The 13,881-nt window shown below is 36.8% G+C and overlaps 1 protein-coding gene across 1 annotated transcript in view; it reads left to right on the top strand.

Annotated features, from left to right (window-relative positions):
* Positions 1–5: 5 nt before the first annotated feature.
* The window catches only part of KIF4A (kinesin family member 4A), a 79,963-nt gene continuing 66,087 nt past the window's right edge, over positions 6–13,881 (top strand). Inside the window, exons 1-7 of the mRNA XM_032474673.1 lie at positions 6–123; positions 470–610; positions 723–837; positions 3,850–4,040; positions 5,395–5,487; positions 8,233–8,399; positions 8,634–8,728. Coding sequence (XP_032330564.1) covers positions 491–610; positions 723–837; positions 3,850–4,040; positions 5,395–5,487; positions 8,233–8,399; positions 8,634–8,728 — 781 coding nt within the window. The 5' untranslated portion in view covers positions 6–123; positions 470–490. The remainder of the gene's footprint in view (positions 124–469; positions 611–722; positions 838–3,849; positions 4,041–5,394; positions 5,488–8,232; positions 8,400–8,633; positions 8,729–13,881) is intronic.

Genomic DNA, 13,881 nt, shown 5'->3' with positions numbered 1-13,881 from the left:
CTCCTCCTGCAGGCTGTCTGCGCTCCGATTGGCTGGCGCCTCCGGGTCCGATTTGAAACTTGGCGGTTAAATCTCCGGTTGGGACAAGGGCGGCAGGAGACCAGAGAAGAGACGTTTAGTTTGGTGAGTTAAGGGGGCACACCTTAGTTCAGGATCTGACTTTCCCGGCACCCTGGGACTTTGGTTCTTTGTCGCCATCTCCGTTGGGCTTCTCCTTTCCATTTCAGACGCCACTTCGTTCTCTTCAGAGGGTCGGGCTGACGGGCAGTCCTGTAGTGGCCAAGTCCGAGGGACAGTGACCTCCCTGAGGCAGCGATCCCGCTGGTAGGGGGAGGCTGCCACCATAGGCTACCGCTGAGTTCCCTAACCCACCCCACCCCCCGAGGAGGGCCAGAACTGAGGGAGGACGCCCTCCCACCCCTGCTGACCCACCAAGATTCATCAACAAGCATCTTTTTTTCCCCCGCAGAGACGGTGTCGAGTTAGGATCATGAAGGAAGAGGTGAAGGGAATTCCTGTAAGAGTGGCCCTGCGATGTCGCCCGCTGGTCCCCAAAGAGATAAGTGAGGGCTGCCAGATGTGCCTTTCCTTCGTACCCGGGGAACCTCAGGTGCGTAGCGAAGTCCGGGGCCTGCCTCTTAACAGCTGGGGCCGAATGGCAGTGAGGGGCGTGGTCTGGCCTTTCGTTTTTTTACTTACTTCTTGTTCTTTGCCTTCTCTAGGTGGTGGTTGGTACTGACAAATCCTTTACCTACGATTTTGTGTTTGACCCCTCTACTGAACAGGAAGAAGTCTTCAATACAGCAGTAGCTCCACTTATAAAAGGCATATTTAAAGGTGAGGCTGTTTGATTCTTCAAATGGTTCTTGAGCATACCTTTTGTGTCAGGCACTGTGATTGGGTGCTTCAAATACAGGAATGAATGAAACATGAGTCCTGATTTCAAAAAGCCCATAACCTAGGGACTAACACAATGTTACTTGTGAAAGTATCTGTACCCTTGAAACTAGTTTTATACTATATTAGCTTTCTATGGCTCTGCTCATCTTTAACCTGTATATATTTTTGTTTGTTTGTTTGTTTGTTTGTTTGTCCTGGAAACTCGTTAGATTCTAAGCTCTTTGATGGGTGCTGATGATGATCAGTGTGCCAATCTACCTGAGGCCCAGGCACTGCAGAGCCTGTTGAGGGATTCAGAGATAAATAACATAGCTTCCGGGCCCCAGAGGAGTTCAAAGTCCAGGGGTAGGAGTGCAAGTAGATGACTATGTACGTAGTTTTAAATACATAAAAAATTAAAACCAATTTTGCTTCTATCTTTAAGAAAAATATTTTAAAACTTAAAAATATACAATAGAAATAGTAGTGCTTTCATACAAAATGGGATAAAAACAAAAAGGATGACACTAACTCAGCTTGGGGCATTTGGGCTGAATTTCACAACATAGGGAACCTTTGAGGTAAGTCTTGAATGATGAGTAGAATTCATTTAGGTTTCCTAAAGCCCCTGAATACTCTGGCCAGTTAAAAATCTTTATTGTGGAAGCTAAAACTTTTGTGTTATTGAAGACCACTGCAAGGTTCTGAAGAGGGGAGCAGTGCCTGCGATGTGTCTAATTGTTATTCTAGCACAGCAGTTATTCAGGATTCAAAGCAGAAGGCTATTTAAAAGAAGCATAACTGTGACATACTGGTCCCTTAAAGATGAAAGGGACATTTGTACATCATCTAATCTAACTTTCCACCCCCAAAAAAATACTTTCTAGCAATATCTCTGTTAAGTGAACTCCCAGCATGTCTTTAAATTTTTTTTCTTTGACAAGGATATCACTGACTCACAAGGTAGTCCTGTTGATTGGTTTTGGGACCAATTGTGTTAGATTATAATTGTGTTAGATTATATTGAGATGAAATTTGCTTCCCAATAATTTCTACCCAGTGATGTTAGTTCATCCCTCTGGACAAACAGAAGCTTTCTTCCAGGCAACAGCTATTCACATTTTTTTTCACTTTTTAAAAAAATGATGTCATGGCTCAAGGTACATTGAACACTTTGTTTCAAATTTTTATTAAATATTAAGTTAATATTACATAGTATATACTTATATGTTTATTATATTGTATATTGTGTTATATAATATTAATATTTAATTTTAATATTAAAGCAATAATCTCAAACTTATTGAAATGTTGCAAGGATGGCATAAAGCACTTTTTTTTCCTGAACCATTTAAGGTGAGTTGTTGACCCAATGGCCCCCTGAACACTTCAGTGTATATTTGCTGTAAACAAGAAGTTTCTCCTACAAAACTATAATACAACCATCAAAATCATGAAATTTCCATTGCTACATCACTACCATCTAGTCCTCAGACCTCATTCACGTTTCATCAATTGTCCCAATAATGTCCTTTATAGCAAAAGGATCTAGTTCAAAATCATATGTTGTATTTAGTTGTACTGCCTCTGTATTCTCCTTCATTCTAAAACTCCTTCAAGTCTTTTTTTTTTTTTTTTTGACTTTCATGATCATAACACTTTTGAAGATCACAGGCCAGTTATTTTGTAAACTTTTTCAGTTTTGGTTTGTCTGATGTTTATTTATGATTAGATTCAGGTTGTAATCTTCAGCAGCAATATCACAGAAGTGGTGTTGTATTCTTCTCATCCTACTTGGCAGCACACGATTTTGATTTGTTCCATTACTGCTGATGTTAATTTTGATCATTTGATTAAGGTGATATCTGCCAGGCTTCTCTACTATAAAGTTAATCTTTTTCCTATTTACATATTTGGAGGGCCATTATTTGATTCTGTCGAAGTCTATTCTAATTAACCATCCCTCCTTTCCTTTAGACATCCCTTAGACATTCTTTCATTGTCTTGTCATTTTCCTCAGAATGTACCTTCACAGCTTAGTAAGAACACTATAGTTCTACTTTCATATTCTTAACTTGGAAAACTGAGAATTAAATTATAGTCTTTAGAGGCAATATAAAGTAGAAAGTGATTCCAATGTATACGTGTTTGTTTAACATTGCTCTCGGTTGCAAAGATAAAGCCAGTATTTTTCAGTCAACTCAACGGCACCCCAAGTTTTTTGTAAAAACTACTGAAACTTGGTTTCCCTAGTTATTACTATGAATATATATCTGTGGTTTTGCAGAAGATTGTGGAATGTTACTCTCTTGCCCCATAGTCAGGCCAGGTGATATTAGCAATCTATTACAGTGAAAACCTCAATTTAACATCTTACCATCTCCTAGAACATCATTTAGACAAACAAGTTCTTTCAAAAAGGAAAAAAGCAAAGGGTATATATCACATTAAATTATACTTAAATGATGACATTTCTGTGAGGAGGCTGATAATATGGTCCAAATGCAGTCTGAGAATTCAAATAAGGAGTGGATGCTTTCATTGACTGTAAAAAGCAACTTTGTTGCCTTTTCAAATGAAGACTGTTAAAAGAAATATATGTTGGAATCCCTTCTGTTTAATATGCAGCTTCTAATTCTACTAATTCTTTATAAAGCTCTGAATGAGTTTTAGACGATCACTTGGCCACCTTCAATATCTCAGTCATATCAAGTGTTTTACTTCCTAGCTTTTAAGGGCTGTCAAGAGAGGCATACATCCTGGGGTTGGTATTTTTCCTCTTTCCTTATTTGGAGTAGTGCAAACTCATGGCACCCATATAACTTTTCTTTGTGTCTGACATTTCTAAGAGACCCTTGTCTTTATAGAGCAGTCTCAATTTTGTAACAAGTAATTGCTGAAGGAAATAAAGTATATTGATTGGATGAAAATATGTGAGCACCACTATGCATGTGACTTCTATTTTGCCAGGATACAATGCAACCGTCCTGGCCTATGGGCAGACTGGCTCTGGAAAAACCTATTCGATGGGAGGTGCCTATACTGCAGAGCAAGAAAATGAACCAACAGTTGGGGTCATTCCTAGGGTAATACAACTGCTCTTCAAAGAAATTGATAAAAAGAGTGACTTCGAATTCACTCTGAAAGTATCATACTTGGAGGTAAATGATCTATATTTAATTATTTTGAGTTCAAATTTATCTTTGGGTAGAAAAATAAATACAAATCAGATTTTTCCTGGCATGACTCAAATTAATAAATTGCATTTTTAGTAAGTTACATTTTAATAAATTGATAGAGAAAACTTACTGGCTCAGTTAGATCTGGCTCCCACCCAGTTCTTTCCTTGTTGTCAGAATAGTCTGTTTGATTGTTAGAGCAGTTGGCATTGCCATATAAAAAGATGATAGGAATCCTTTAATTCCAACTTGACCTCTATTATTGATCCCCTGTAGAGTCTGTAGAGAAATATTTGCTATCCCTTTACTGTTTTGAGGTTTGAGTGATAATACTACCACTCCATGAAGAATATTAGAAAAATTGGATGAATTACTGAGATGCATAAGTGACAGTAGAGTGTGTTTGTTCAACAGATATTTATTGACTACCTACTATGTTACAGGCCCTGTTCTAGGTACTTGAGATGTATCAGTGAACAAAACAGGTTAAAGTCCCTGCCTTTGTGCGTATTTTCATTCTAGTATATATCAGTATTACAAGTAGATTGACCAGTTATATTTAGCCTCATGGCACCAAAAACACATATTCAGAGAAACTTACAGCTTCTGGGAAACTAGCTGGTTAATTCCATAGAAGTGATAAGATGTCTTAGCTTTAAAGAACAGTAATTAGATGTATATAATTTAAGAATGCAATTATAAATTGTATGAGGTAGAGTTGGAAGATGGGGAGTTAAACATCATTAAGATTAGCCTAAGATTAGCCTTCTTGAATCTCTTGATTAACCCACTTGTGTCCAAGTTGACCAAATGTGAAAATAACTTAGGAGCCTGATATATTAAATACTAGCAACAGCAATAATAGCAAACAAACATGGTGCTTACCATGTGCAAACACTGTTTTAGTACTTTAAGTTCTGGTTGCTGTTGAAATACTGATTTCTACTCCTTTTTGCTTCCCATTTCCGCCCTCCACTAAGGACCTGTTACTTACATTTCAACAAAATTGGTGAAGGTGACATTGTTATGACACCATCAAAGAACTGAATTTGGGATCCATGTAACTTTTCATTGTGTCTGCTATTCCTAGGAGACTGTCTTAAGAGAGCAGTCTCAATTTTGGTATAAGTAATATATAAATTTATTCTTTTAAGTATCAAATGATTACGTGCAGGGTTAAAATCCTTTTCTTAATCATAAAAACAACAAATTTGTTGCAAAAAAATATTTAATAGAGAAAATCACAAAGAATTTAAAAAATCACTTGTGACCCCACCACTCCTCAATGATCACTGTTAACATCTTATTTTTACCACTTTGTTTTCAATAATACCAGATTTACAATGAAGAAATCTTGGATCTTCTATGCCCATCTCGTGAGAAAGCCCCTCAAATAAGTATACGGGAGGATCCTAAGGAAGGCATAAAGGTGTGTTTGCCTCTCATTTGATGTTATTAAAAAATGTTGGCCACTACTGAAGTTCACACTCCTTTTATTTGCCCCTGTGGTTTTAAATGACTATTACCATCTCAGTCTTTCAGATTTTGTGTAGTCCTAATTCCCTTTATTAATCTAGAATTCCTAGATGGGAACTCTTGCAGAGAAGGAAGTTTTAGACCTTTCTGTTACCTCTTGAGGGAATGCTTAGTTTTTTGTTGTTGTTGTTTGTTTGTTTTTAATGGAGGTACTGGGGATTGAACCCAGGACCTCGTGCATGCTAAGTATGCACTCCACCACTGAGCTGTACTCTCCCCACCTTGAGGGAATGCTAATATCAGTTATGTGTTTATTAGCTATTTACAGAGTTCTGAGGCTGAGCTGTCCAGTATGGTAGCCACTAGCCACAAATGGCTATTTAAACTTAAATGAACTAAAACTGAATACAGTTTAACATTCAGTGCCTTAGTCACACTGGCCACATAGCAAGTGCTCAGTAGCTGCATGTGGTTAGTGGATACTGTATTGGATAGCACAGATATAGAACATTTCCATGGTCATAGAAAATTCTGTTGGACAGCACTGTAATGGACATTGTGCTAGATCTCTGGGATGATAGTTTAAAAATAAAATAATATAAAAAATTTTAAACTTATAAGTACCATAGGAAGAAGAGATCACTTATTTGAGAGGCTTCTGTTACAAGGTATAGATAGATGTAGGATGAGAGGCCGTAGCTGAACAAAGTTTGAGGCAAGGTTGGGAGTTTTGTATATGAGAGTGGGCCAAATCCAGAAGCCAGTGTTGAAAACAGGCAGAATTTGGTTCTAGCACCAGCTTGAGTATTCAGGAGTGGGAAAATTTATGTTGGAAGTGGATAAAAATAGGGTAGTACAGACTGAGGAGAACTTGGTAAAATAATACCTTGCCCATCTTCTTCTCCTTCTCATCCCTGCATAGAAAGTTGAAATTTAGGGTACAGGTGCTTGAGGGGCAGGTGCCTGTGCTTCTGAAATTTTTTTTCCTTCTGGGTCATTAAGTCATTAGCCAGGCACTAAAGCAAGGCTTGAAGGATCAGACCTATTTTGAAAGCCTGATAAACATGGAATACAGGAAGATAATTTGGATAGTTGGGATAAGAAACCTGGGTAATATGCATGCTTTCACCAGAAAGAAGGTTGGTACCGAGCTGGCCCTTAACCCAGTTCTAAGATCTTTTATATGCCCCCCATACTAAGGCAGGAATTAAGTCCCAAGCATTATTTGAGGTGAAATTTGCAATACAGAGAAGTGTGAGTTTCTGACTCAGATTGAGGTGGGTAAGGACAAGTTGGTAAACACTCTTCAGATGGGATGGATGGAATGTAAGGATGCGGAGAGAAAGGCAGTAAGGGTATATTTGTAGTAAGGAATAGCTTAAACAGGAAAGCAGAAAATATACTCATGGGGATGATAAGACTAGATCAGTCTGTCTGGATTAAAGGATATGGGCTGGCGAGTAATAGGAGATATGTTAGGACCAGATTATGAAACTGGACTAAAGAGCTTAGTTTTTATCCCTTTGAATAGTATATAAGCTATTTAATACTGCCAAATGAAGGACTGTGGTGGCTACTTTTACCAAGTTTTTATCTTGTGTGTATACCTCCAACTAAGTTAGCTCCTGGGAGGTTAGGAGAGTATCTTAAAGTCTCTTTGTACTATCATTATCTAGCACAAGGCTTAGGAGTTTGGTGACATTTTAGGAATCAGGATTTTCAGAAGACTAAACAAGAATGGATTGAAAAAGAGAAAGAAGAGGACGAGGAAGGCCAAGTGGGGAAACTTTACCTTATTTTTCAAGGATGAAGTAATATGGGCCTGAATTAGGCAAGTAGATGTGGAAAGGGAAAGGAAGCAATGGATTCAAAAGAAGAATGACTCGGAGTTGGTGATAGATGAGATTTGGAGGAACTGAAGGTGAATCTGAGGTTTTGAGAATAGAGATCTTAACAGAAATGGAGAAATGGTGGCAAGAATCAGTGGTGGTGGAAGGAAGATGATTTTGGCTTATCATTTACTGATTTCAAAGTGTAAGTTGCAGTCAATTTGAAATAAAGGACTAAAAATCAGGGCAACAGATGTAGATTTGGAAGCTATAGAGTAATAAAATCATAGCATATTGGGGCTAGAAGGGACTTCCTAATCCTCTAGTTCAATCTCCAGAGCCTCCAAGAGCCTCTTGACTTGTATAAATTCTCCTGGATAGATACAGTACCAAGCCTAGGACCCTGTTTTCCTGGCTTCCTAATCCAATGGAAACAGTAACATGCTATTTCCCCTGGTGAAAATTAGGTATAAAATGGGTCGGAGATATCAGGAGGAATATAGGGTCACACGGAGGAGAAAGTAGCAAAGAGAAATACCGTAGCTATTTGTGTTGCTCTTGCTGTCCTTAGGGCCAAAGCTTTCCTTCACTTGGGGCTCCCTGGAAGGCACCTATCCATTGCTATCCTAAAATCTAGAGATCTTCTCTAGCTCCAGTATTGATTAGCATCCTTACTTTAGGTCCCTAGCGGAGATTGGAAACCTTGGTTTGCAGTGATCACAGAGTTGCTAGTTAAAATGGTCCTCATTAGCATAACATTAGCATGACTAGAACATCAAGGCAGTATTGTTTTCAACCACTATTCCTTATATTTCTGATGAAGTGTTTGAAGTTGAATCATAAGAGAGTTTTTCCTTTCTCTGAATTAGATTGTGGGACTTACTGAGAAGACTGTTTTAGTTGCCCTGGATACCGTTTCCTGTTTGGAACAGGGCAACAACTGTAGGACTGTGGCCTCCACAGCTATGAACTCCCAGTCATCCCGATCTCATGCCATCTTTACAATCTCCATAGAGCAAAGAAAGAAAAGTGACAAGTAAGTTACAATTTAAAGAGTCAAGATTTTTAACATTAGTTCTACTAAGGTTGACTAATAGGTTGCTTCTTCAATTGATATGACAAATGATCAGGCATCAGTACTCTGAATACTAGTAACAAATGGAGCCATTTTGGCTGACTTGAAAGAAGGTGAGAGCTGGCAGGTGAGCTTTCCTATTGAGCTACCCTCTAGTTTGTGTACCATTCTCACTGGGTCCTGTTGTGATCACAGGAATAGCAGTTTTCGCTCCAAGCTGCATCTTGTAGACCTTGCTGGATCAGAAAGACAGAAGAAAACCAAGGCTGAAGGTGATCGTCTAAAAGAAGGTGAGAGTAATTAAGGCCACAGTTGTTGATAAAAACTTCTAGTCCTTTTATTGCTATTGTTGGTGTCTTGACTGGGACATTTCAGATCACATTCTAACAGTAGCTACAATTCAAGCTTGAGGCTAATTTCAGAAATAGTGAAAAATTGTTTCTTTCCCTTGCACTCATTTTTTAATTTAGGTATGAAATTTGCATCTGGCCCTTGGTTTGATTTCATCTGGCCCAGGCAAGTTTTAGTTTTTGTTTTGTTTTGTTTTACCCCCAACTACTTATAATTAAAATCAATATCCTGATTCTGTCGTCTCAAGTATTCACTGCCCTTCCCAGATGTTGTCACTTATAAACCTCATCAGCATGGTTTCCATATCTTCCTTTAAGTTGTTGGAGATAAATAATGAAGCTCCTAAGGCTAAAAGAACCCCATGGTGTATGCTATTAGAAACCTCTGTCTAGCATGATAGTGATTTGGTAATCTGCATGCTTTGGGAATGGTCTTTCAAGCGATTATTAATCTATCTAACAAAAATTAACAACCAGCTCCCATTTCTCAATTTTGTACTTAAGGATCTCATAAAAGATTTCATCAAATGCCTTGCTAAAGTCCAGATATACTATGTCTATCATATTTCTCATAGTGACCAGCTTAGTAACAGTACAAAAAAGAAATAAGGATTAGCCTAAATTGACTTTTTCTTAGTGAATTCAAGCTGGTTTCTAGTGCTTATTCCATTTCTAGGCTCTTGCAAGCCGTCCCTGTAATAATCCATCCCTGTAATAATCTAGAAGACTTATATCAAACTTACTGGTCTGTAATTTATGGAATTAACTTTTACCTCTTTTTTTTTTTTTAAATTGAAATTACATCTGCCCAGTCTTCTGGAACATCCTTCTCTGTGATTCCTCAAATATCATTGACATAGCTTCAGCATTCTTGTTTGAAATTACTCTCAGTTCCCTCAGCTATAATTCATCTGGTCCAAGATATGTGAACTCTTATTAAAGTAGTTGAGTTCTTACTTACTACCTCTTTACTCCTGTTGGGCTTCAGTTCCCTCTTGGGGACTGAGAAGGCAGAAGCAGAAATGGTAATTGAGGAATTTTACCTCTTTGTCATTTATCAGTATTATACTGCTAGCACAAGGCAGAGACCTATTTCTCCCTCCAGCTTTTTGTTCTGAATGTATTTAAAAGTGCCCTTTTTGTTCTATGTTTGTACTTTGAGATTTAGCTTTCTTAAGACTATTTTCAAAGGTTCTTGTGCCTTTTTAAAATCTTTTTTTTAGGTGTACAGTTCTGAATTGTTTCTTTTAACAGCTTTATTGAGATATAATTCACATATTATAAAATTCACCCATTTAAACTGCATTTCAATGGATTTTAGTTATTCAGAGTTGTGCAACCATCACCACAATCTAATTTTAGAATATTTTCATCACCCCCCAAAAGAAACTCATACCCATTAGCAGTCACTCCCCATTCCCACCCCCTTCTCTAGCCCTCAGCAACCACTAACCTCTATTTCATGTAAATGGAATCATATAATATGACATCTTTTGTGACTGCCTTGTTTCACTTAACACAAGGTTTTCAAGGATCATCTTATAGTGTGTATCATTACTTCATTCCCTTTTATTGCTAAATCATATTCCATTGTACAAATATACAACATTTTGTTTGTCCATTCGTCAGTAATATCCACTTGGACTATTTTGAATATTGCTCTATGAACAGCCTTGTATAGGTTTTTGTGTGGATAGATGTTTTAATTTCCCTTTAGGTATACACCTAGGAGTGTAATACCTGGATCATATGGTAACTGTTTAAATTTCTTTTTTAAAAAAATTAAGATGGAATTAATAGACTGCAAAACTCACTCTTTTTAAAGTGTACAACTCAGTGATTTTTTAGTATATTCACAAAGTTGTATAACCATCCCCACTATACATTTTAGAGTATTTTCATCACCGCAAAAAGAAACCCACACCCATTAGCAGTCACTCATTTTTCCCCGTTACCCACCCCTCCTACCCCACCCCCAGGCAATAACTAATCTTTCTGTCTTTATGGATTTGCCTGTTCTGGACATTTCATATAAATGTAACCATATAATATGTGATCTTTTGTGGCTGGATTCTTTCACTTACATCTTTTCAAGGTTCATCCATGTTGTAGCATGCATCAGTACTTCATTCCTTTTTATTGCCAAACAATATTCCACTACATTAATATATTATTTTTATTTATCCATTCATTTGTTGATGGACATTTGGATTGTTTCCACTTCTGGTTATTATGAATAATGCTGCTATGAGCATTGATGTACAGGTTTTCATCTGGATGTATGTTTTCACTTCTCTTGGGTATATAACTAAGTGGAATTGCTCAGTCATATGACAACTCTGTGTTTAACTTTTGGAAAAACTGCCAGACTGTTTTTCATAGCAACTATACCATTCTACATTCTTACCAGCAATATATAACGATTGTTAATTTCTCCATATTCTTAGTTTTATCATGTCTTTAATTTTAGCCATCCTAATGTGTATGAAGTGGTGTCTCATATTGGTTTTGGTTTGTATTTCCCTGACTGCTAATAATGTTTCATGTGCTAATCAGCAATTTGTGTATCTTCTTTGCAGAAATGTCCATTCAGATTCTTTGCCTATTTTTACAATTGGGTTATTTATCTTTTTATTGTTGAGTTGTGTGTGTTCTTTATATATTCTGGACACTAACCTCTTATCATTTATATGCCTTGCAAATATTTTCTTCTATTCTTTGGGTTTTTTTTTCATTTTATTGATAGTGTCCTTTGAAGCACACATCTTAAAATTTTTTTGATGAAGTCATTCATCTATTTTTTCTCTTGTTGCTTGTGTGTTTGGTGTCATATCTTTAGAAACTATTGCCTAATACAAGGTCACAGAGATTTATGCCTTTGTTTTCTTCTAAGAGTTTTATGGTTTTAGATGTTACATCTAGGTCTTTGATCCATTTTGAGTTAATTTTGTATATAGTGTAAATGGCAGTCCAAACTTTAATCTTTTGCACGTAGATACTCAGTTATCCCAGCATCATTTGTTGAAAAAACTATTCTTTACCCATTGAATTGTCTTGGCATCCTTGTCAAGAAGCAACTGGACTCTCAAGTCTATTCCATTGCTCTATATGTCTATCCTTATGCCATTACTACACCGCCTTGATTGCTGTAGCTTTGTAGTAAGTTGTGAAATTGGGAAATGTGAGTGCTCCAACTTTGTTCTTTTTCAAGGCTGTTTTGGCTATTCCAGGTTCTTTGCATTTTCATATGCTTATTAGGATCAGCTTGTCATATTATGCAAAGAAGCCAGCGGGGATTTTCACAGGGATTTTATTGAATCTGTACATCAATTTAGGAGGCATTGGCACCTTTCAAGCCTTTCGATTCATGAACATCGGATGTCTTTCCATTTATTTAGGTCTTCTTTAATATCTTTCAATAGTAATTTAAAAAAATTTTCAGAGCATAAGTTTTACACTTCTTTTATTAAATTTATTCCTAAATATTTTATTATTCTCAATGCTTTTGTAAATGGAATTGTTACTTAATTTCATTTTCAAATTGTTTATTGAGCTTTGTGTATTGATCTTGTGTCTCCAAGCTTGCTGAACTTGTTATTTCTAATAGTTTTTTTAATGGATTCTTTAGGATTTCTATATACAAGGTAGATCACAAGATAGTCATCTGTGAACAGAGATAGTTTTACTTCTTCCTCTCTGGTCTGGATACCTTTATTTCCTTTTCTTGCCTAATTGTCCTGGCTGGAACCTCCAGTACAATGTTGAATAGAGGTGGCAAGAATAGATATTGTTGTCTTGTTCCTGACCTTAGGGGAAAAACATTCAATCTTTTACTGTTAAGTATGATGTTAGCTGTGGATTTTTCATAGATGCCCCTACCAGGTTGAGGAGATTCCCTTCTATACCTAGTTTGTTGAGTGTTTTTATCATGAATTTGTCAAATGTTTTTTCATCATCTGTTGACATGATCACATTATTTTTGTTCTTCTGTTGATATGGTATATTGTACTAATTGATTTTTGGATGCTAAACAAATCTTATATTCCTAAAATAAATCTAACTTGTTTTCGTTTAGTGACTTTACTGGACCAACTCTATTAATTCCCTGTAGTTTGTGATCACAGAAGTGTCTGCTCACTTACTTTAGTGGTTAGCTAATGATTGGTCTCATTTCCTTAAATGCCTTGAACCTGCAACTCTTCCAGCATTTCTCTAAGGCTCTGTGTATATGTTGGGGCTTGCCTTCAACGCTCAGGCTCTTTACAACTCTGTCTTAGTATTTGTGTTTACTTCTTGAGCAGGGCTTCAAAGTCAGCCAGAGGTACAAGATGAAGGCCTTTTAGGTCTTTCCTAACCTTTTCAGGTCTTTCCTGAGCATGCACACAGTTTTCTAGCTCTCCAGAAATATATCAGAGCTTTTTAAAGTCCCCCATGGACATTTCATTCCCCAGATCTTCCTTTTAAGTTTTCAGCTAGGCTCTTGTTTGACCATGGCTATTAAGTTTGGTGTGTATCATCACTAGATAGTTTTCTATGCACATATGTATATGTACATTTAGTAATACATTTGTTATATGCCTTTTAAAATTTTGGCATTTCTAAATTTATTTATGTATTTAATACATGAATAAATTTCTAGTATAAAAACATAAACAATACGGATGAAGATAAAATCCCCCTTGATTTATCACCTAATCCTAATCTAGAAGTAACTACTTTTACCTGCCTGGTGGGTAGCATTCAAGATGTTTTTCTGTATGTCTGTGTGTGTGTGTGTGTGTGTGTGTGTGTGTGTGTGTGTGTATGTTCTCCTGTTGTTTTTAAAGATAAATGCTATCATACTGCATATATGGTTTTTCAACTTGCTTTTATTTCAACAATATATGTTTGAAATTTATATCAGTATACAAGTCTACCTCATTTTTGTAACTGCTATCTAGGATTCCACAGTATACAAAGTCTACCTTGTTTATTTAACTATTCCTGTTTTGATTGACATTTAGTTCAGTTGTTTAGTTCCTGGCTATTGCAAAATGATACCTCAGTCGATAGCCTTGCACATGATACACGAGTGAGAGTGTTCTCTAGGTTAT

The sequence above is a fragment of the Camelus ferus genome, chromosome X (assembly GCF_009834535.1).
Source record: "Camelus ferus isolate YT-003-E chromosome X, BCGSAC_Cfer_1.0, whole genome shotgun sequence".
In the NCBI taxonomy this organism is placed as follows: Eukaryota; Metazoa; Chordata; class Mammalia; order Artiodactyla; family Camelidae; genus Camelus; species Camelus ferus.
The sequence above is the reverse complement of the archived record's forward strand: the minus strand, read 5'-3'. Positions and strand labels throughout refer to the sequence as shown.